The sequence below is a fragment of the Rhea americana genome, unplaced genomic scaffold, assembly GCF_003343005.1.
Source record: "Rhea americana isolate MKP2758 unplaced genomic scaffold, rheAme1 scaffold_74, whole genome shotgun sequence".
In the NCBI taxonomy this organism is placed as follows: domain Eukaryota; kingdom Metazoa; phylum Chordata; class Aves; order Rheiformes; family Rheidae; genus Rhea; species Rhea americana.
In genome coordinates, this window is record NW_028186912.1 from 1,887,969 (window position 1) to 1,911,508 (window position 23,540).

General features: G+C 38.7%; 1 protein-coding gene across 3 annotated transcripts in view; it reads left to right on the forward strand.

Moving 5' to 3' along the window:
• The first annotated feature begins 101 nt into the window (after positions 1-101).
• Positions 102-23,540, forward strand: part of FAM169A (family with sequence similarity 169 member A) — a 34,775-nt gene continuing 11,336 nt past the window's right edge. Inside the window, exons 1-7 of one of the 3 annotated variants that reach the window (XM_085322070.1) lie at positions 5,078-5,135; positions 9,173-9,342; positions 15,491-15,628; positions 17,139-17,238; positions 18,402-18,487; positions 20,111-20,282; positions 22,941-23,120. In XM_085322070.1, the coding sequence (XP_085178196.1) occupies positions 15,491-15,628; positions 17,139-17,238; positions 18,402-18,487; positions 20,111-20,282; positions 22,941-23,120 (676 nt within the window). In that variant the 5' untranslated portion in view covers positions 5,078-5,135; positions 9,173-9,342. Of the gene's footprint in view, positions 145-5,077; positions 5,136-9,172; positions 9,353-15,490; positions 15,629-17,138; positions 17,239-18,401; positions 18,488-20,110; positions 20,283-22,940; positions 23,121-23,540 lie in introns of those variants that run through there. The other 2 variants (XM_085322071.1, XM_085322069.1) reach the window with 2 other exon arrangements.

Below are 23,540 nucleotides of genomic sequence, written 5' to 3' on the forward strand. Positions count from 1 at the left end.
GGCGCGGGGGGCCGGGGCCGCGGTGCCAAGTTTTGCGCGAGTTTTCAGGGAAACGGCCACCTCCTGGCCCGGCCCCGCTGCGTTTGGTAGAGCCAGCCATCTTTTGTGGAAGGCATCTGTTGTAGCGTCGTGATTTACATGCACGTATGTACATACACACGGGCGTGCACGTATGTGTGTACGTGCACATCTAGGCGCGTGTGCACACACACCTACATACGTATCTATACACACACGTGCGTGCACACGGTTCTGTTTTCCAGTATGTAATGGGTGTGTGTGTGTGTGTTTTAATTTTTCTTTGAGGTAGGGTTGATTCTTCCCCCTTAAACCAAAGAGGAAACTTCTTGCTTAAGATACCTTGTTGGCGTAGCATTGCTGCCCTGCTTATAGAGTGCTAAATCCAGCTCAAGAAAGTGGGTTACTCTAGGAGCTAAGGCTCAAGCAAATGTTTTACTAGCACTGGTGAAAAATAAGGTATAATAAAACCAGCTCTTTTTATATGCTTGTGAATGTCCCATTTGGGGGAAACGGTTAAAAAACTAGCTTTAAATATAGGCTGTTCCATGATGCAGTGTTTTTATTGTTAATAATGAGAATTTGGGGGTGAGCTAGCTAGTAGTATGGGGACACGGTCCAGCTGATGCTTGGTTTGTGTATGCATCTGTATGATGGAGGGAAGACGGTGGTGGGGGGACAACTTTTTCTCCTTTTTGCTTGGTAAGTGCAGATATTTGTTCGGTATGTTGGGCAACACTGTTGGTCATAGTTGGGTATACAACCCACTAGTTCTCTAGTGCTATATGTGTTGTGGCAGGGTGATCACCATAATGAAATCAGTGCTGCTTCATTGAACAACGTATAAAAGGTCGCCAAAGATCAGAGTGATCGTGGTCTTTCTTCTCCTTTAGACTTCCTGCAGGCACTGAGTGTGTTGCGTCTTTGTTGCTCCCTCAACTACAAGAGCACTTTTGTTGTTTAATTGAACTCTGACTAATTTAAATGTTTAGCAACTTCTCACCTTACAAGTGGGGTTACTAACATTCTAGCAGCTATTTCGTAGAGAACAACATAATGGCAGAAAGAGGTTTACAATATAAACGTTTAAGTTCAAGTGTTCGGTGATCATCTCAGTTTCAGCATCAACTGTTTTATGAATGAAAAGCCTCTTGGGACTCATATATAGCAGACTTGCATTGCAGTTTGTTCTCCATTTTCCCCCTTCCCAATCTGTTCTTTCTTAGCATCTGCTCTGTATGGAAGCAAACATTTTGAAGCACCTTTCTTTACTGTTCTGGCGTATGACTAATTTAACGGGATTCTGCTGTACCTGGCCGATGAGCTCTCTCCAACAATGCATGATCAAGACGCGGTATCTTTACTAAGTCCTTTTGGAGTGTTTCATAACCCAGCTCCTTTACAAAGAGGCACTACTTTGACAAATGACTTATAAAACACTCTTAATTTCTCTTCTATGCATATTTATACAGATAAGGTCTCTTCACTTTATTAAATTTTTTTAATGTCTATTAGTATTGCAAAGATACAGCTCGGTGAACTTAAATCTCCTTACTTATCCAAACATCCTATCTGTGTAGGTTTGTTTAAATAGTTGTAATTGCACAGGTGTTAAAGTGCAGAATCTGTATTTGTCAGTGCAAGATGGAGCTCACTTGAGTGTTCAGGCTGACATCTAACAGTGCTTTTGCTTTTGTTTTTAAATGTAAAATATGGAAATCTTTTATAAGAAATCACTGAGAGGAGAAGATGGCATTCCATAGTGTTAGAGAGGAACTTGTCAGAGTGGAACAGCCCTCTATTTGCTTAGTTTCTTTAATTTGATAAGGTTTGGTTTGTTGATATTTCCAACTTGTCTATAAATATCAAGCAATAGTAATAATTTAAAGGTGTTACCAGTTATGTTTATAAACTTCAAAATATGAACAGTGTTATTAGAGCTGAAGTGAAGTGTATTTATGCTTATTTTCACATTGCTATTCCTTAAATATTTTTGTACTCAAGTTACTAGCTTCTCATTTTCTCAAAGAAAAATGCCTTCTCCCAGCCCCATAAAGTTGTAACCTAGTCATCAAATACTATCGGTTATACATTCCAGAAAGCATTAGTCATCCTTTGGTCTATGAAATGCAGAAAGTTTGGGGCAGCTGTGGTAGAGATGCATAGTTCTTTGGAATAATTTCTATCAATGAGTGATTCCTGGTGTACTCACTCTGTAAACTGATAATAACACTTTTTCATACAATAGGAATAGGGAAAAACTCTTATAAAAGCTAACCCTCCTCCCAAACTTCTGTTTTCAGTAATTTTTGTAGGAATTAAATTATGCTGAGTGCAAAGGCCTACTTTAATGTTTGTGTTATTTAGAACATGACTGAAATGGCATATGTGGTATGTCTTGATAGCTATTACCTGGTATTCTTGCAGTTTCTTTGTTTTTTTTTTTAAACAATGTACTATGACAACATATATTTTTATTTTAGTTGGTGTTCTCCAGTGAGTCTGGGATTTCAAAGAAGCTTTGAAAAATCTCGCTAAAATATTTAAGAATCCTTCCTAAAAGATGTGACAAGCTTTCAAATCTTCCCTAAAATCTTTATTAAAACTTAGTGAGAACTATTAGTCCTAACATTCTTTTCTTTGTGTTTTCTAAGGTAACTGGAAAAATCTACCAGTGTTCTAAAGGATATTACCTACCTATCTATGTTTTAAATGATCCCTTGAGTTGCAAATCTAGCAGGATGAATTTATCTAAATGGTGTACTGAACTGAATGTTGTACAGCTATTCAAAACAGAATTTTAGATTTCTGATCTGTTTCCCAATACTATGGTATGTTCCTCTCTTCATGCTGTTTTTGTAGTAAAATAACTGTTTTATTACTGAGCAAGGGACCTACAAGTTCATGATAGCAATCTTTCTTCTCTCTTTTTGGTTACAGGTAGTTTATGGGGCAGGATGAACAGAATGCAGTGTTACTCTCTTCTAGGTTGTATTATAACATGTAGAGTATGCATGGCTAAGTAAGTTTCCTTCCTTCTGTGGAATCACTGAAGGAAAAGAATAACCATTAAAGGTGTAGTCTCCATCAGTTCAGTAGCCCCTGAGGCAGTACTAGAATACACCTGATTCAGAAGTTCTAACATAGTAGTGATTATGAGCCTACCACCGTAGCGGCCTTTGCCAAGCATGAATATGTCTCTCCGTGAGCTTCAAATGGCAAGGAGGGCTGCACTAACCATAATTAATTTTATAATTTTCATACGTCAGTTGTCAAGTGTAAAGTGTGTTTAGATTAGCAAATGTGTTGCTAGAAAACCAGCCTTTTTTTCTGGTCTGTAAATCTTTGAAGGTAGCAAAGCAGTTTAGAGGATAAAGGCTTTCTAGCTTGAATAGCACTTCTCAAAGCTTTTGTAGCAATTAAACAGCAAAATTTAATATTTGGAGGTATTTGACTGATTTATGAATTGATAATAATAACATGTTGGAGATGTTAATAGTAACATAAATGTTATTGTGCAGCACTGACAACCTAAAGGATTTTAAAATGTTAAGGTATTCTGTTTCTTTTGGTACTAGAGCATTGAAAGTTTGAGCTGTCAGCCTTTCCTCTGAAGCTGCTGGGATGAGAAGTTGCTTGTCATTGCTCTAAACACGTCCCTACTATGCAAGGGACATCTGCATTTCTAGAGAAAATCAGTTCTTAAGCTGTTCTAAAAGTCAAGTCCATCCAGAACAGGTTAATATAGATGCTAAGAGGTATAGCTTGGAAGCCTGTAGTGTACAAATATGTGTGAGAGAGGCAGGGGAAATGCAGTGTATTCACAGAAGCATGTAAATTCCTGGAAGGGTGTCAGGATGGTTGGTGGTGCAGACGAGGACAGGATGATGCCAGGGAGGAGGCTGTGTGTGAATTCCTTTCCACTATTAGTGACATTCTTGATGCTGAGCTTCTGTCCTGTGCTAACACGTTCACTGACAGCTAGTGAGCGCATGTCAGTGCTGTGATAGATTGGGTATAATCATTGCTATTTCATTTCAGGCAGTTGAGGGGTGGGGGAAACTATTTTAGAGGTAGGTGAGAGTACTGGCAATCTCCCAGCTGCTACTGTGAGACTGCTGAAAGTGAAGGCAAAGAGAGCTGCTCAGGAATGGGAACTATCTGGCAAGGAGTTTGCTAGGTACTGGTTCTGATAGCAATAGGTATGGATGGTGAGGAGGGATGATTCAGTTTGGGTAAGACAGCATGCCCTGAGTTCATTTGTGCAGCCCCCTTGAAAAGCTTGGAAAACAGGGATACGAGTCAGTTGATGTCTGAACAGATTCCTGAGGGCTTTGAGCAGTAAAATATTCTTTTGATGTTTGATTCTTCCTTTGTTCTGAGAACAGGACTTCCACATAAACAAGAAATTCCAGACCTTGATAATTACATTTTCTTCTAGCCTGAGTAGCCTGTAGGATGCCTGACTCTTTGCTACCTTCTGAGTCATATTGATGTTAGGTTTGAATTTGTTCTTCTATAATACTCATTTTTTTCAAATGATGAAGTTTATTTCTTGTTTTAGAGCATGCTTGCCTCTCTTTCCATCCTTATGGAGATGGGATGATGAAAGAAGAAACATACTTGCAAATGGGGGGTTGGGATAATCTGTCTGCATGGCCTTTGTAAAGGTTAGAGTGCCTTAGTGCTGTTCTGCACGGGTTTATGCTCACTGTTGTATTTGCTATAATGGTATCAACTGGGATGGTAACTTGAAATACTCTTCACAAAGTGACTGGGCTCATGTTGACACTTAGTAATGATCTCATCATGTCCCTGGCCCAAGTATGGTGTCTGCAAGTCCTAATTAGCGCTTCGAACATTATACTTAAATGTCTGTAGTATTCTCCTCATCTGACTTTCATCCTATCTTTTCCTTGTCTTGGAAAGTTGCAGTCTTTCTCTTGTCTTTCTAGTTATCTGTGTCACTAACTCCTCTGGTGTTCTTTGATCCTATGCGTTTTGATAAGTCTGCTTGCTAACTGTCCTGACGAAGAGGTTCATCATTCTGTTTTACGTTGTCAAGCTTTCAGGTGTGTGCAGCTGAAAGAATTCACCAGTGTGGAACATTAACTGAGGTAAGAGTATCAGCTAAAACTCAAAATTCTCTCTTACTCAACACTATTTCTAACTACCTGCCATCTTTTGAAGGTAGTTGTGATAATGGTTAGAGATATCTGCCTAGACCCTTTCTGAAAAAAATGCAACTCATGATTTAAAGTCAGGCTAAAATTCTTACTGTCTAAAAGTGTTATGCTTACTGAAATGCTGGCTTCAAGATTCTGTTCCCAAGGTATGGTAGATGGGCCAGAGGGCCATATAGTCAGACTCTAGAACTTCTCAATTCTGTGTGCTTGTGGTCTGCAAGAAAATTCTGGGGTTGGTAGAGATCTGGTGTTGCTGTCTTGTCTAACTACATTCCCTGCTTTGCTTCATGTGACTTACTCCTAGCACTGGAAAGATCCAGTGTTAGTTTCTATCCAATTTCTACATTTTCATCCAAATCACACATGAAAATTAGGCTTTTGCTTTTTTTTTTCTCTCTGTTGGTAGTCTGCTGCTACCATTGACTTAATAGCCAGTAGATAATTTTTTACTTCAAGATCTGAAGTACTATAGTACTTGAATTTCCTGCAGCTCTGGAACATCCACAGGCTTTATGTGGTATAGTTGTAGCTTGTTCTAGTAACTCCTTAAGTATGGAGGGTATGATTGCAAAGCGTAATGAACTGCTGCTCACTGTTAGTAACCATGGTCACCATCATATTTGAGTTTGCATTTGGAATATTCTTGAAGCACTCATAAAGAGAGTTACTGTTGTTTAGCTGATGAGCAGTAACTCATTAAACTGTGGTAACAGGCATCTGCAGTGGCTGACCTGATCTGCACAGCGTAGAGGCCCACCTGGGTGGTGGGGATAGGGGGAAGACAGCACTGTCGAGAGTTTAAAAACAAATGGAAATGCATACATAGGGTTGCTGCAGTATCAGTCTCGCTAGTGTGTTAGGCTGGTATGGTACAGTTTGACAGTCCACGAGAATGTCTAACAATATTAGGTGGTGGGTTTTTGTAAGTATGGTCAAGAGAAGAGTTTGTTGTTCTTATCCGTCTGAAATAACTGAATATATTTATGGGCTGCTGCTCCCAAAATGGAGGAGTAACGTGATAGAAAGCATGGAGGTTTGAAAACTGAACAAGCTGATAAGGAACGTGGGCACCAAGTAGGAGTGGGAGATAGTCTTCTGATAGAGACTGACAAGTAAAACTGCAGAAACTCGGAGAGGAGGCAGGAGGAGGCTTCTCTTACAGATTTGTTGAAGAGGTGCCTGGAGAAGCAGGAGGAGCATGTGGGGATACAGAGTTGTGGAAGGCGAGGAGGGCAATGCAGTGCGGCCGGATGCCGCCTGGGGAGGGCGGCTGGGTGAGCGTTAAAAGCGCTGAGCTGTTGAATCTTTAATCCGATTCTGTGATTCTGTGGGGTGTGAAGTCAGGAGTAAACTTGAGGGCTGAGCATGGAGCTGGAGAGCTTGAAAACTGCTGGGGCATGAGAGGAGAGAGAAAGAACAGTAACTAGAGAGGAGAGGTGGCTCATTGTGGGTGGATGGGTGGTTTTGGTGGTTCTTTTGTATTTGGTTATTTTTCTTTTTTTTATAAGACACTAAGCATGCTCGTCGTGTGGAAGGAAGAGGAGACAGTGGGAGATTAAGAAGAAGAGCGAGAGCTGAAATATGTCAAGGAGATAAGGATCTAAGGAGTAAAATCGCACTTAGGACTATGTTTCGGTCTTCTAGGTGTTAATTGTTTTCAAACACAACTGAAATGAATTTCCTTATATGCATGCTTATATTAACTTTCAATTTGAGAAGCTGAAAGGAAGAGGCGAAAGACTTCTCCAAGAACAACTCATTTCTCAGAAATGTTTGTCAAGTGAGAGTATTCTGAGTGATTTCAAACGCAGCATTATAATTTGGTAGATCCTACACACTTTTGTAGGAAACGGTTGTGCATAGTGATTTCCCAGATTTCTATACAGAAGAAACTGTTCAGGAAGCCAAATGATCTCATTAAGATGTGAGACGGTAGGAAAGTGTAAATAGCAGGTTAGTGTTTTGTCTACCTAAGAACTTGGTCTTTGATGAAGTAGGCTACCTAATCGGGTGACTAATTTTAATCACTTAAGCAAAACATCAGTGGTGTTACATAAGTGCTTAATTAGGCATACGTTTAAGAATCTTACCTACCCACGGTGAGTTTTAGAGTGAAGGTGCGTTAATGCTCATACTCCTCTGTCACATGAGTTTTGACAACTGATAAGATTTCAGTCCTGTTTTCAATTAAAACTATAAACTTTTGAGGCTGTTAATGGAGATCATGTATTTCCTATTTTGCAATTCCACTATTAACCACTAATAACCACTATTTAAAAACACTCTTCAGGATGGTTACTTATATACTGTATTAAGAGTATCTAGTTTTGTATTAATACACTTTGGCAGTTTAGGCTTCTAGAATTGCTCACATGTTAACATTTTTTTTCGTTGCAAATTAGAACCTTCTTAATATATTTAATCCTAAAAATGAACTTTTTATACTTAGATTGTATTCTGGTTTCAAAAACATTTTGGTTTATTCACATTTTACAAGAATTTTTTAAAGTAAAATAAAATGTGTGAAGTACATATATACACATGCGCGCGCACACACACACACACACATATATATATATATGTGTATATATATGTATATATATAAAATACACACATACTGTTCAGTGTTTAGTTCCAGAGGAAACTATTTGAACCCAGTCATATACACCTTTCAAAAATAATTGTTGCTGATTTCCACTGAAATGGCATTTTATGTCAGGATTGGATTTCCACTGAAATTGCATTTTATGCCAGGATTGGAGAGTTGGATCCTTTATTTAGCAAAAGATTTTATAATTCTGTATTATTCAAGTGAATTAACATAAATTATGGTGGTTAATTAGTGTTGGGTGAACAGAAAGGATTGATTGTATTTGTTTGTTTATTTGCATTCAGATCAACAGCTTCGATTAGTATCTCTAATAGAAAATCAGAGCTGCATAAGCTGCTTCAAGCAGATTACAAATAATGTGGCTGGCATATTAATCCAGAGCTCTTGGTAGATGTTGACAAGATTTCTAGACTACTGTGCTGTATTCTGTTTGGAATTTTCTATTTGGAATTTTATACTGTATGTGTTATTTAGAGTTTTATGCTCCTGTTTTAATTTGCACAGATTTCAGACTGGGAGACCCTAAAGATCTTTTTTTTTTTTTTTAATAAAATGGCTTTGCCATTAACACAGACATTTGAGTCTGTTCTATGGGGCAAATAATGTTCTGTTGATGTTTTTCTTTTTTTTTTTTTCCCCCCAAGTCTGTGCAATTATCAGGAAATCCAAATACATACTGTATTACTAATACATAATACATACTATATTGTATAAAAAAAAAAAAGAAAGTAAAACCAACTTTCCTTTCCTAAAATGCCTTTATTTTCCCTCAGTCTGTGTTACAAATTAAATTGAATAGAGCTTCAAGAGACAGGTTCACTTATAAAACATAAAAGCTTTGTACAGTTATGGTCTAAACTGCTAGTTATGGAACAAGTTTTCCCTATGTATTTCAGTCCACAAGACTCATAATAGATCAGGTAGGTACTCACTTTGCATATTTAAATTATTAATTGTCTTAACATAAGTTTAATATTTACTTTTTTTCTGTATTAAAAAAGGATGAAAAACTTCTATATACGTAAACTTGCTTCAGACTGTGTGTGAATAGAAATGAGAAAGAAGTTCAAACGTGTAGTATGTTAAAACAACAAACAAAACAAACCCCCCTTATTTAAAGTACTTGATGTTGCATAAGGAACAACAAAAATGATGAAAACATGTTTTGTGAATATGACAGCTGGCTAGTCTAAACAAAGAAACATTTGTGTAAATAAGTTAGCTGAGCTTGTGCTTCTAGTCAATAGAATTTCACAATTTTAGAAGTGGCAGATGCCATCCTTGCAACTCATTTTTAAGTCAAAACTAGATGAGCAAATATACTATTTTTTTACCCAAGTTTTATGTCGTTTTTCAGCTTTCACTGAACTAGTGATTGAGAAGCTAACCTAGCAAAACAAGGATGATGCTCCCCGGCTCTGATAGAGAAGACGACTGCTGGTTTAGTTCATCAGGACTGGCTCTGCAGCGTGGCTGAGGGCCTCCCTGGCCCCCACCTTGGTCTGCGCTGGGACATCAGCAGCTAGTGTAAATGAAGGTTCAGTTTGTCATTTAAAAATCTCTTCTCACAGTGCTGCCCAGCTGTAGCTTTTTTGTAGCCTGGGAGGGCATGGCAAGATGTCTGTAGAACAGTCTCATCTTTCTAGTGGCGTTTTGTTTTATTTTGTTTTTTTTTGATCAAATCATGCTCAAGGTCATAATTTGAGCACCTTAGTGTATGTTCTCATAACTTAAATAGTTTCTCTTTTAATTTAAATTTGAAGTATATTTTTGAACCCTAGTTTAAATCTTAAAATTGATCACCCTGCTGTCTAGTTGTTGATTTAGTTTTGCATATATATATTGTAGTATATATGTTTTAGTTATTTAAAGTTGGAAGGTTCTTGGTGGATTGTTTATAATTTTAAAAGAAAATCAGCCCTGCAAATAAGTTGTGCTAATTGTCTGCTTCCAGTAGTTGTGAAGTTCTGCTACAATTAAGCTTCTGATTCTCATGGTCGTGGTAAAGTATTTCTCATTCTGGTCTCTCTGAGGTCACTATTATTGCTGTTTCCTAGGTGCAGAGTTGAAGCAGATAGAGATTAAGTAACATGTCAGAGTTCCCATGAAAAAGTCTGTGGCAGAGCTAGAAATTTATCCTGATTCCTCTAAATCCTTGGCTAGCAGCCTAAACACTTAAACTACAGTTCCTCATAGAAAAGGGCACCCCAAAACTGTTTTAAGCTGCATTTAAGCCTTGTGACATGCTGTAGAAACTCTGTAGCTCTTGGCTTCCTTTAACTTTCTGCTGTTTGCTGGCAGCGTGCAGTGAGGGCCTGTGTCGGTGGTGCCCAGCTCTCGCTTCCAGGAGCCTTGGGAATCCTCTGCCGGCCTCGGAGCCGCATCTGCAGTGCGTCTCTCCCTCCTGTGCTTCTAAAGAGTAAATAGCGGTTGCAAGTGGCATTCAGAAATCTGTAATTTGAATCGATTTCCAAGATTGTCCGCTTACTCTCCATTTCAAGAAAAAGGAAATCAAGAATAATCTTTCCACCTTAATGCTTAGGTTAATGAAGATTTCATGATTGGGAATTTTCTCAGCTGCAGAGAAGTGTATTCACTCATTTTGTTAAATGTGTGTGTTGTTGTTGTTCCTTGAATTGATCTTTACCCTCTGTTGCTGCAGCTGTTTCTAGCAAGGACGTGTCACTTCTCACATAGTAAGTTGTACGATGTTGGGAAGGGGAAAAATGATGTAATTCCGCGTTAAAGCAAAATATTGCTCGTTCGAGTTCATTTCATACAATCTTTAAAACTGTTATGTGAAATGATGTTTATGAAGAGTGTAAGAGTTAGTTTTCTTTCTATTGAAGCATGAAAAGCTCTATTTGTTTCATATAAAAAAAATAAAATTGGATATTTTTTCTGCTCTCCTCTACTCTTAATCCCCATTTTGCACAAATGGTTGTGATGAGTGTGGTTGCTTAAGGCTGTGTTGGGTGTGCTCAGTCAGCCCGACTGTCTGCCAGCCAATTGGCGTGGTACCCCATGAGCAGAGCGTGGACCCACAGCGTGTGACAAGGATTTGACCTGACAGTTCTACAGTCGTGCAACACATGGAGGCTTAGAGCAACAGCAAAGGGTGCAGTGGGCTGCCTGGTGGAGACCTGTGCTGTCCTGTGCTGTGAAAAATGTGTAATGCTCTTCACAAGAAAAACTGAAAAGCTGTTTTCTCTTCCTCTTCCTCCCTCATGAGCCTTTCAGAAACTTTTTGAAGGAGAAAGCCCTCAGTATGTTTCCTTTGTAAAGACACTGACAAAGAAATCGCTTTTTTGTGTGTGAGGAAATTTGCTCACTTACTACAACTGGCAGTCACTTGATTTCTTTGGTAGGTTAATTTGCTAGAAGGAAAGATTCTTATATATTAGAGTGTTAGATTACTTTCTCGTGCTCTGCTGAAGACTGGTAAATCAAAGGGCGTTCTCTTGTTATCAGCTTTTCAGTCCTTTTAATGCAATTTGATTGCTTTTTGTTTATAGTTCAATGATTTCTTCAGGGAATGGCAAACACGTCTTGTGAAATACCTGGTCTCATCAACACTAAGATACAAATTGCATCGCAAAAGTGTTTGAGAGGTCTTAACTTTAAATGTTTAATCTGTTGCACAGTACAAAAGATGTGTTTTTTTTTAAGCAAGGATGCCGAGTAGGTTTTCTTTGAGGTTGCTCCTGAAGATTGATCTATATTGTTTTTTTTTTTTTTCTGTGTAACTGCTTCCCCCTAAATGCTGTAAGGTGAAAATTCAAACATAATGAATATAGCCGAGTTCAGAGTGGGGGGTGGATAATATAAATACAAAATTACCTGAACATGTGGCTAAACAACCCTCCAAAAAAAGCAAAAAACCTCATTTTTATTTTTATCAAGGTGGAACATAGTTGGAGCTTCTCAGGCTCTGTCCCTGCTTTGACAGCAGGGATTGGAATTTATGCATTATTGATACCAACTGAATAGAAAGAAGATCTTTGCATGATGCTGAGGGTAATTCTGTATATTTATTAATTAGCATAAAAAATTTTGTCCTTGTTTACCTATAAGCAAAGGTATCGTTGGTGTTGTTTTGATCGTGCTGTAATGATTAGAATTCAGATAATCTACTGCATTTCTTGCTGCATGCTTTCTGCTTTTAGTCCTGTAGCATTTTATTCTAAAAATGTCAGGAATTACAACCTGGAGGCTTTTAGTTCGAGCTTGTAGCCTGCATGCCTCTTTGTCATGTAACAGTGAAACTCATCTGAAGTCATTTATTTTCAGAGTTGTCCAAGCATTTCAGTATTTCTTTAATAGGRTTCTTTTTCTTCCTGCGAGGATGTATAAAATTAAATTTTAGATTGTTGATGTGTCTGTATCCCCCCCCTAAAGCAGAATTTGCCCAATATGTTGTAGCTAACCAGCTCCTAAAGCCTCATGCTGTCACAGGAGCACTGACATGTAACTCACATTTCACCTTTGTTCCTGTTCAGACTGGAGCTCTTGCAGTGTGTGTGTGTTGTATCAAGCTAGTACCTTTATCAGCAGTTCGAGATTTCTTCGGCTATTTTGTGAAGGCTGAATGTTTTTGGCCTGGTTTCTTGGTGTTAGTTACAAAGCAGCACTTTTTGCGTTGCCTAGTTCTGCACAGATACGCATTTAGGCTTGGATTCTTCCTGCCTAACTTCAGGCATTTCACTGCAATGTCTAAGCTCAGAGCTGGAACAGCCCTTGCTGATCAATTGGGAGAATAAATTACCAAGTGCAGGGGTCTGTCTCTGTTGTGACTGATTAGAAGAGGAGCTGAAGAGAGTTACGCTCCTGACATGGCAGCCTCAGTTAAGTGCTTGGATTTAGTGGGATGGATCCATACCTTAAGGCGGACAGAGCTGAGATGTCCAGAAGAGACCAGAAGGGAGATGTTTAAGATGGGCTCTGTCTGCCTCAAGGGCTTGACCGCACTAGAATATATAGTGCATTTAAAACGTGCACACGTTGCTAGCGTGTTTAGAGCTTTGTAGATCTGGCGTATTAATCCAGAGCTCTTGGTAGATGTTGACAAGATTTCTAGACTGCTGTGCTGTATTCTGTTTGGAATTTTCTATTTGGGATTTTATACTATATGTGTTATTTAGAGTTTTATGCTCCTATTTTAATTTGCACAGATTTCAGACTGGGAGACCCTAAAGATTATTTTTTTTTTCCAAAAAAAAAAGAGAGAGAATGGCTTTGCTGTTAACACAGACATTTGAGTGGCCTGTTTTAGAGTGGCCTACCTCATGTAGATAGGTAAACTGTACTGTTGTCCGCCGGAGGTGAGGAGACTGCTGGTGCTTCCCTTGCCAGCAGCTCCTCTGGCTGCTCTGGGTTATTGCTGCAAGCAAAGGCAGCCGTGCCTGGTCTGCAGCTCTTGAACTGCCTTCCCTTCCCAGCTGGGGGGGGGGGGAATGGAGCTCGTTAGTGCCGGATATCTCTTGCCTTTCTGTCCCTTTAGCCATGGCAGCTCCTGGAGGGGGAAGGAAACGGATATAGAACTGAGGGGTGCGGCTATGCGTCTGGAAGGGGGTAAGGGGCAATAGGAGGAGGAATGTGAGAGACTAGAAGAGAAGGCAAGAGAATACCCAAATAACGGATAATGGAAAAGAATGAGCTAGATCTAAAAGGAAATTGCTGTGGGGAATATGTGTGTGTGTGTGTATATAATAATATCTTTAAAAAATAGCATTAATGGAATGCTTTTCTTTCAACAGCTGCAAATGCCAATGAAATATCTGAGTTTGTTTTCTAGTTTTAACATTAAAAATCTGCCTTTTGTGTGGAAAGAATGGCCTCATCTATTCAAGCAACTTCTTAGTAGTATATTATTGCCACTAAAAAGCTTTTAAAATGTACTTTGTACTTGCCAGTAGGTGAGTTGAAATCAAAGGGTCTTTTGCATATGATTTACCAGGGCCCATACTAAGTTGCAGATGAAAGGGAGAGGGCTGGAAAAAAGGGAGAATAAACTGAGACTATTAATCTTAAATCCCATTGGAAAAACACTGTACTCGTCTGAAAGTTAGGTGGTGAATTGCTGGGAGCAATGGGGGGAGAGATGAAGAGATCTAGTATTCTTCTAGGACAAACTTGTGAACTAGCCTGTGCTTGTGTGGGTCTGGGCCATAGCCCAAAAGAGGCCAGTGTGTCTGGTTTTGGGTATAGCTCTACAGACCTGCAACAGCCATAGCTGAAGAGCATTCAGTGAATTCCAGTAGCTATGCTCGTCTTAATTTGGTGCTACTTTGCAAGGAGAATTTGAATCAAAGAAAACTTCCAAGGTTTCAAGCTATTGCCACCACAGTCTTCCGTGCTTTAGCTTTGGTTTGCTTTCCGCCTTAATAAAGTGTCACTTAAATCTGATGCAGGCTGTTGGGTTTTTTTTCAGTAGCTTTTGCCATGTCTTATCTACAATTGAAATGCTTTTGAGAACAGTCAGCTGGCAGGAGAGAGTATTTCTGAACAGCTCATCAGCCTCTTCAGAGAGGGGTTTAAATGCAAACACTCCCAAAATAAATGAAGTTCTTCATGTTGGTTTTGAACTGTTTACCTCTTGTCTGACTGGCCACCTATTGCTTAATTGGTGGTCTCAAAAACACCAGCTGTGAGGGATTTAATTGTGCAGCTCAGTCCATGGTTTTTGCCTGCTTTATGAAAGCAGCAGGCACAGCCATCCGTGGACTGATCTTGCACGAGATGCACACTGGTACATAGCTTGCAGCTGGAGTTCTTTGAGTTGAGGAACACAGTGAAGGCGTATGAAGGATTTTTGTAAGCAGTGATGTGGGAGAAGGTGCTAGCAGAAGTATTGCAGAGAGTTGCTGGCTGCACAAGCAGCAGAGTGGTGAAAATAAATTAATGGTCTATCTGCTTGTGCTAGTGACTTGTAAAACGCTTGTTAAGTTTGCATGATATTTAGATCTTGTTGCTTTTTACTTCAGCTCAAATGATCAGCATAAAGGAAACCTGTTGAAAAAGTTTGGGTTTGTGGTGAAGACAAGCTAACTGAAAGCATGGGGTTTCAATGTTTCTGCCTGTCAGTCCCACACAGAAATACATATGCATGCATCTTGTGAGTCTTGACACCTCTGGGCAGTGTGTGGCCTGTGTACCTGTGCTGCAAAAAGGATTTTTGTGTGCTGGAAATCTGTCACGTTTGGCTCTAGAGGGATCTGTTGGCTAAAACCTCCTTTTCTGCTTCTGACCCCAGATGGGGTTCATGTATCGTTTTACAGGCTAGATGTTAACAGGCATACCCTAACTGAATGTCTGGCACATCTCTCTTCCTGGCTCAGAGGTGGAAGCTACGATGATACATATGTCCTTTGTAGCTGCCACAAAATAAATAATGTGGGGGGAGAGACAGGCAAAAGAGGAGGAGAAAAAAGTAGGTTTATTTTGAACACAGCGGTGCCCACCTTGCCCTAGTCTGTCTGTCCAATTAGCCCCAGCTACACAGCTTGGTTTCCTGAGTGTCATGCTCAGTGTTAGTGCTTTATTTGGACAGCCTTGGATTGGAGGGAGATGTTTAACAGTCTTCCTAGTTGCATTTTTAGTAGGAATATATAGTAGTCTATACACTGTATCCCTCAGGTTTACCTGCAGTAATAATCATGTTACTTTTTTCCTCAAGATGATGGCATTCCCTGTGGATATGTTGAATGGCTATAGTCATGAGGACTTGGAGAGCTCTGCAGAGGACTACATGTCTGACCTGCGATGTGGAGATCCAAATCGTCCCGAATTCTTGTCCTTGCCAGACCACAGCAAAGTAAGAACCAGCAAATACCTTCATGATTTTCTTGATATGCTTTTGATATGACTTAAAAGATGTAGGGGAAAACCCATGTTGAATGATGTTACTATTTTAACATGGCTTTTATATCTTAAAAATTCCCTATTATGTGTTAAGCTCTGTTCAAAGTTTTGTTTTGTGAGGTGGGTTTAGATCTCTGTCAGTCACTTCATCCTTCAGGGCAATAGCTGTATAGGCACTGTGTAACTTATTAAAAAAAAATCTTGATCTCAACTGATTGCTTGAACTCTTTCCTAAAGACACCAACTCATGTAGTCATTAAAAACTTATTTTCATAACTCAGACTTTACTGAAACTGACTGTTTTTATCCCAGTCCTTCAGTGATCTCTGCTGTTGAGCTGAACTCTTGATATGCAAGTTCCACTAATGTCATAAATGATCCTTTTCTTTTTTTATCTGAAATATTCCCTACTGTTAGTGAGCGCTCTAATAGAGACTGGCTATGGCATTACATGTTTTAAACACTTGAGGGATAAGTTGTCCGATGTTGGCTCCATCTAGATAAACGCTTCTGTTTAGTACCAGGAAAAGTAGTGGTTTGTAACTTCAGAGAAAAATAAGTGAGGTGAGAGGATTCCCAATGGGCATAAATGGTCAGTGCTGCAGGTTGCTTTGCAGAAGCAGTGTCTTGAGTGCTTTCCAGCCTTTGTGGTAAGGGCAGGTGGTATATGCCTAAATATTTGTCTGTATGAACATCACAATTTGTGGCAGAGCATATCATAATCTTCTTATAGATTGTTTTTGGATACGCAAGTCTATTTACCGCACCATTAACACTTATCTATTTTCTGTGATGCACTAATTAAATACTGAAAACATGCAAATTGAAATATCAAAAGGAACTTCCACAAAGGTCCTTAACTCCTGAGCTTTGACTTTTGCTTTGACTTTTCTTACATTGATCCAGAGGGAAAATCAGACAGACAAATTTAAAATTTCTAAAATGTGTGCAGGTTTAGGGAAGAAAATCCTTTTGAATCTAAAGTTCCTGCTTTAGTATGTTAGGGCTAGTTTCAACAAACTTTGGCAATTTAGCTGTGCCAGTTTGGTATTCCTGTACCTGCTGCCTGCCTGCTTCATTCTCCTGTTGAGTTTGACAGCTTGTGTAGCTATGGCAGTTGAAGTGAACATATGCTTGCTCTTCACACACCTCACTTTAGTTGTGCGCATTAGCACATGCTGCTGACCGCATAAATTGCTGCAGCTAAATCTGCCAATGCTTGAGAGTTGGAGCTCTTTAGTTTTTTTGTTTGTTTGTTTGTTTTTTTTTCCTCCCTTCATAAAGACAGACTGTGTTACGAAGAAGTCAGTAAGGACCAGGATCTGATACTGGTCTTCTACAGCTAACTGTTAAGCACTCAGTTTTCAAAACTCATCTTGCTTATCCTGCTGAATGTTCTCTGTATATTTTACTAATGTTGTATTAGCAAGAGTCTATTGAAGTATTGTACGCTCTTGTTTCAGATTCCTATTAGCTTGTCAACTGTGGGCTTCGTTCCTCTTTATGGTGGAGAGCAGACACACAAAGTTCTTGCTTTGTTTGCACCAGAGGACTCGCTCACAGGTTTCATTTTAAGATTCTAATCTCTGTGTTGCTCTTTCTTTTTCTATGACAAGTACATGTAACCAGGCCCTTGCACATTCCATGCTAGTGTTTCTCATAACTTTGCCACCTTTCCATTTGTTGTTCACTCTTGTCATGTTCCCATACTACTTTTTGCTGTGGATTCATATACACAAGTAATAGAACTTTGCACACTAATCAGAGTTGACCTGGACACGTTACGTTCAGAAGATTACTGGCAGCATAAAAGAGTGCTTGTCTGATTCAATGCACTTAGTTAACTAAGTACAACATGTGTCTCTTGGTTGCTTGATGTACCTCATGTCTCCAGAATGAGTTTACTGAGCTTTCATAGAATCCATACTGTTGGCCATTAATTTGGATGCTCTTTATTAGCAGTGATCAATCAGTATCAAGTTTAAATTTGTCCTTGCCTGCAAGTCCTTACATAACTCTGACCAGGTAATATCTTATTTTTGGAGTTTTCTTTTTTTTTTTTTTTTTTTTTTTTTTTTTCTGTTTGCTTTCCCTTCCAGTCCTCCCTAACAAGCTCAGAGCTATGGCTTGTTTCCTTCTCTTCCCATACAACCTCATATATATGAGTTCTGAGTTTGCCATAAACACAAATGACTCAAACTCTTTCCTGATTCCTAATCATATGGCCATCAGCCATTTTAAATCCATCTTACTCAGACTTGCACAGTTTCAATGTCAATATCCACTGTCAATCCAAAACTAAAATACGTGTGTGTGTGTGTGTGTGTACATACGTACACCTATGCATGACTCTTGACAGGGCCAGTTTTTACTGGAAAGAGGCACTGGAGCACAACAAAAAGGGATAGTGGTTATGGGTGAAAAACACTTTTTGTCATGTTGCACAAAACCTGCATCTAGTTTCTCTTATTCTCAACTTTCAAACAGGTGTTGGACCAGAGTGTTACCTATGTGGTGTAGATCTCCCCCCCCCTCCCCCCAGTATGTACTATACACCACATATGTTGTGCTAAGATAGTAAGAACTGCATTAATATAGTGCTGATTAGAAGATGCTTGACTTGGTTGCTACAGTGATATTCCTAACTGTTTAGTGACTTTAACGAACATGTTTCTTTTGGAATAGTGACAATCACTAACTTTTAATTTCTACTTGTTTCTTTCAAGCTGTAGCCCTGTATCTTGCTGACCAGTGGTGGTCAATTGATGACATTGTGAAAACATCTGTACCTTCTAGAGAGGGGCTTCAGCAGGTAAAGAGCTCTAATATTCACCTAGCATTTGTTCTTATACTTCAAGATAATGGCAAATAGCTGGTGTATGAGATGTAATGTGTTTTGTTTTGATTTGGAAATGAGTTAGCCATCTCACATAACAGCAAGATCAATAAAAATAGTGGAATTGGTACTCGGGGAAGGGAATTTGGTTGTGAAGATACTGTCTAGAGAGAGTGCTTCTTCTGCAGTCACTTTATATGCAAACTATTTTGCTATTAATGATGGGTTTTCATCACTCTTTAGGATATAATATATCTAGTTGTATTGAAACATCTTGGGAGAGAGGTGCATTGTGTTGTAGGAATACCTGTCAGTCTTATCAGGTGATTAGTAAGCTAGAAATACTGAAAAGAAACTCTTTTGATAGAAGAGAGCTGGAGTTGTTGGCCTCCAGTGCTGATATAGGGGGTTTGGGAACATATAAGTTGCCTGGTGTTTGCTTTTCTTGTTTCATGAGGCTTTGTTACCCTTACTGATGCCTATGTAGTTCAGCTTTTTGTTTTTCCAAAATCGTAAACATGTTTTTCTTTCCAGCACTGTTTGTATCTGCTCATGGAATTTGGGTACTTGTCTTGGTGGGGTGTTTGGGGTGTGTGTGTGGTTTTTTTTTTTTTTGCTTTGTTTGTTTTTTTTTTTTTTTTTTTTTTTTTCATGAGGCTTTGTTACCCTTACTGATGCCTATGTAGTTCAGCTTTTTGTTTTTCCAAAATCGTAAACATGTTTTTCTTTCCAGCACTGTTTGNGTTTTTCTTTCCAGCACTGTTTGTATCTGCTCATGGAATTTGGGTACTTGTCTTGGTGGGGTGTTTGGGGTGTGTGTGTGGTTTTTTTTTTTTTTTGTTTGTTTGTTTTTGTTTTTTTCTTTTTAATTTACTTTAAAGAATACAGCATACAGCCTTGTGGTTTCTGTGTGCTTCATGATGGTAGCAGGTGAGTACCTCAGGAAAGCTGAATCTCTTACAAGTAGGTTAGCTGGAATCTCTGACATGGGGAGAGAAGCGTAGCTCCTCCATTATGGGTAGGATAGTAGTAGTGACCTTCAATTTCATGTGTAAAAGCAGCACTGTGGGAAGGAGAAAAGGATATTGAATTCTTTGTTTAATACCACAGAAGCTGTTGTAACTGTTTCTTCCACAGCATCATGTCCTGTTGTCTGCCACTCTTATCAGCAGTTGGAGTGTGCCAAGTCCTGCAGCCCAGTGAGGTTCATCATGACTTCTTTGTAGGACTCCAGTTACCTGCTGGCCTGAGAAGTCTAAATAGTGGCATACTGCTATTTGATGTGATGAATATTTCTCAAGTCCAAAAATAGTTCTAAGTTAAATCAAAACATTCTCCTCCCAACCCCAGGCTTTTACCTTTTGGGTTAGGACTGATGCTGGTTATGAAATACTCTATGGTAGTGCCTTACACCTAACCTATTGCTATGGCTTTAGAGCATCTCGTGTCCCTCAAATGCAGAGCTTTGTCCTGCTTGAGCATTTGCAGCTTCTGTTGAAATTGCAGTTCTGTTAGCTGGCACTTATGAAAAATAAGGTCCCTGATATGTGAGTATCAGCTAAACTAACCACTCTTCTAAAATGTTCTGTGTTTCCTTAGGTGAAGTCTGTTGGAGAGAGGGTGGTTCTCTATGTTCTGAATCGAATTATCTATCGGAAACAAGAAATAGAAAAAAATGAGATCCCATTTCTCTGTCATGGTAGCAATGACTATGCTAAGATCATATGGAAAAAAGGAGAGGCTATTGGGTTCTATTCTGTTAAACCTACAGGTAAAAAACTTGTGTTGTGGGGGTTGTTTTTTACTAGAGGTGGGGGAAGAGGTGAAATGGTGGAATATATTTGAAAAATACTGTGTTTAGACCTTACAAGCTGTGCAGGCCTAGCGAGGTAGTGTTTTCTTGAATTTGTAAAAGGTCAAACTGCATAAATTAAAATTTCCAGAAGTAGCTTAAATGCTTGTGTGATTTAGGAATCTAAGAAGGTACTTCTTGAATCTATTTTGTAGAGTACTAAGATACCTGAACCCATAAAAATGAGAAGAGCTTGAAATCTTCTCTTCCATAGGACAGTTGTTTAGTGTTGAATTGGCATATGTTTGTTTGTTTTTAAGGGGTAGTAGTATAGTTTAAAATTAGTTTACAAGCAAATCTTACCTTCCTTTGAAGCTAATGAAGTATGCCAATATGAGAACAGAGCTGCGCTCTGTGCTGAGTTCTGGTATCCGTATCAAGTGCTTTTGCTGCTTCTCTGGCTTCCACTGTCTATGTGTTTACATTAATTGAAGGTTAGAAAATTTATCTAATGCTCTTTCCTTTTTAATTTTGAACCTGTGCACTTGTGCTGTGTGATGACATACTGGTAATGTGAAAGCACAAGGGTATTCTAAGTTTGTTTGATTTCTTTTTTNTTTTTTTTTTTTTTTTTTTTTTTTTTTTTCCCTACATGTATTGGACAAGGTTGTTATCATCGAGTCTGAAATTCACTGGGGAGTAGAAAGAGTGTGGAAGTTAGAGTAATCCTGTATTTTGTCTGCTTGAGTTCTGACTAGATGCAGAAAGTGGAGCTCCTGCTTATCTGAAATCAGATGARCATTTTTAGAATCAGATATCATTATCTTAAATATTTTACAGCAGGAAAACCTCAGTCATGGGCACAAGACTCAGCTATGCTTAGTATTGACAAAAAGGAGATTCCCTTTCCTTCCGTGCAATGCACTCCCTCAGGATTTAGAGTTTAGCTAAAATTTTTATGCCATTAATCTTACGAATTTTCCAGTTTTCCTGTTTTCCTAAAACATTTTAATTCCCTTTTAGTTATTTTGGACTTTACTGTGATTTTTCAATTTTTGTTGAATCAAATTTGTATTTATTAATAAGCTATTTAGTACATTGATGGCACTTCATAGTTCTGGATCAAGGAGGAACACTGGCATTGTTATTTTACCTCTAGAAGGAGTTAATAAATTCTGGGTTAATTATAGTACTGGAGACTCACTGAAGGCATCCTCCATCTTTAGCGTAAATATATACCTTTGCAAGCTCTTAAAATACAATAGTAAACTGTCTGTGTAATTGACCTGTTCTGGTCTGATAATCAACATAGAAAAGCAGTCTGGTAATGGCATGTTTTTGTACTGCTTGTCAGAGCTCTATTTGTTAGAAATAAAGTATTTCATATACATGTTCTAATTTTTTGTTTTTTTTTTTTTCCTGATGTCAGAATTGCTTTAGTGTGGTAGTCACAAAGTGGTACTTGCACTGCAGTGCTTTAAGTTCTGGGGCTTACAAAGTTACAAATTAGAAAAGTGATTTTATTTTTAGTGTGAAATGGGGGCAGTTGCTTATGTGGCAGTGAAGTTTTACCATATGTTGTACCAAGATGCTCATTTGTTACATTTTTTTCATGCTGTTCTGCCTATTTTATCCTGAGTGAGCAAACACTCAAGGTTTGTCCTACTAGGTATTATCAGTATTTCGCTCGTATTTGGTTGCATATTGTATTCTCCATATGAGTGCATTATGTGGAGAAAGAGAGCTCTGGATACAGATGGTTAGAAAAGTGTTGGAGCCTGACAAATATCCCAAAAGGTGTCTGAGTAATGTAACCTTTCTACTTAATTTCCCTTTCTTGAAAATGAAGGTAAGTATGTTCACTGGTCTGAAAAGGTATTTTTACCTTTATTACAAACTAAATTCTATAGAAGATTATATGTTTCTCTCAAGCTTTATTAGAGGAAAGGACCTTTTACTGGCATGATTCACACTGACTGGCAAAATGTGTTGAAATATGAAAATGATTGAAATCTCAAAAGTGGATTGGATAGTTGAAGCGCTGTTCTAATACCATTAAATGACATCACTGGCATCACTGAGTCGACAGCTACCCGCTGGTACTGAAGTACCTGTTTTATCACAATCTGTTTCGTCTTCATTTTAACTATGGATAATACGTGCTATTTATGGGAAAAATTCAATGTAAAGCTTCTTGGGTTTTTGATGTGTCATTTCATTTCAAAAGCTGAAATTGTTTCAATCCTTAAAAAGAGCTGAATTGCAGTTTTCATGTTTGTCCTGAAGAGTTATGTAACCAATAGAAAAGTGCAATTCATTATTTTTTTGGCTCATTTTCCTTCCTTCCCCTTTCAGCTTCATTTTGAGTCTGATTTCCTAAGGAACTGTGCAGTGAGATTTTTTTTTTTTTTTAAGTGAGCCTTTCTCTTATCTCTCTACTGCTCTTCTTTCTTTCAACAACTTTTTCCAGTATTTTAATCTATGAAGTATCTTAGCACCTTTGTAATGCTTGTCCAGAGAACCAGTGAATGGCTTATGGCAATTACAGCCTGTCTTTAATTGAAAATGCTAAAATCCATGCTGCAGCATGTCAGTGCTGAAATATTGACTGATGTTTTCCGCCTCCTGTTATTTTAGGAAGTGTTTGTAGCTCTTACCTAACTCAGAGTTACCAGCTTCCAGTGTTAGACACGATGTTTGTAAGAAAGAAACATCGTGGGAAAGACTTTGGGCTAATGATGTTGGAAGACTTTGTGGATTCCTTTACTGAAGACACACTTGGCTTACGATATCCACTGTCGTCCTTCATGTATACAGGCAAGCTGTTTGATTTGTTATTCTGATAGTTTTTGTTTTATTCCAGCTCCGCGATAGCGCTCTGTGTTTGTGGCTGTATTATAGAGTCATAGGTTAGTTGAGGTTGGTTAGTGGAGGTTACTCTACTGGTAATCTGTTTGAACCCCCACATTCAAGCATGTTGTGCAGGGCAACCTGTTCCAGCATTCAACCACCCTAATAGTGAGGGTCTTTTAAATGTCCTACTCTTCCATTAAGATTAAAAAACCTCATTTGGGTTAGATGGTGAAAATATTTCTTTATAAAATTGTAATCCTCTGTGTGTGAGATTTGATTCTGGAAATGATGTTGCTTGAGATTGTGTATGTTCAAGCAAGCGGAACTTCATTTGCCCAATTTCTCAAGGCTTTCTTTGTCTTGTCCTGCTCTCAGTGTGTCTGC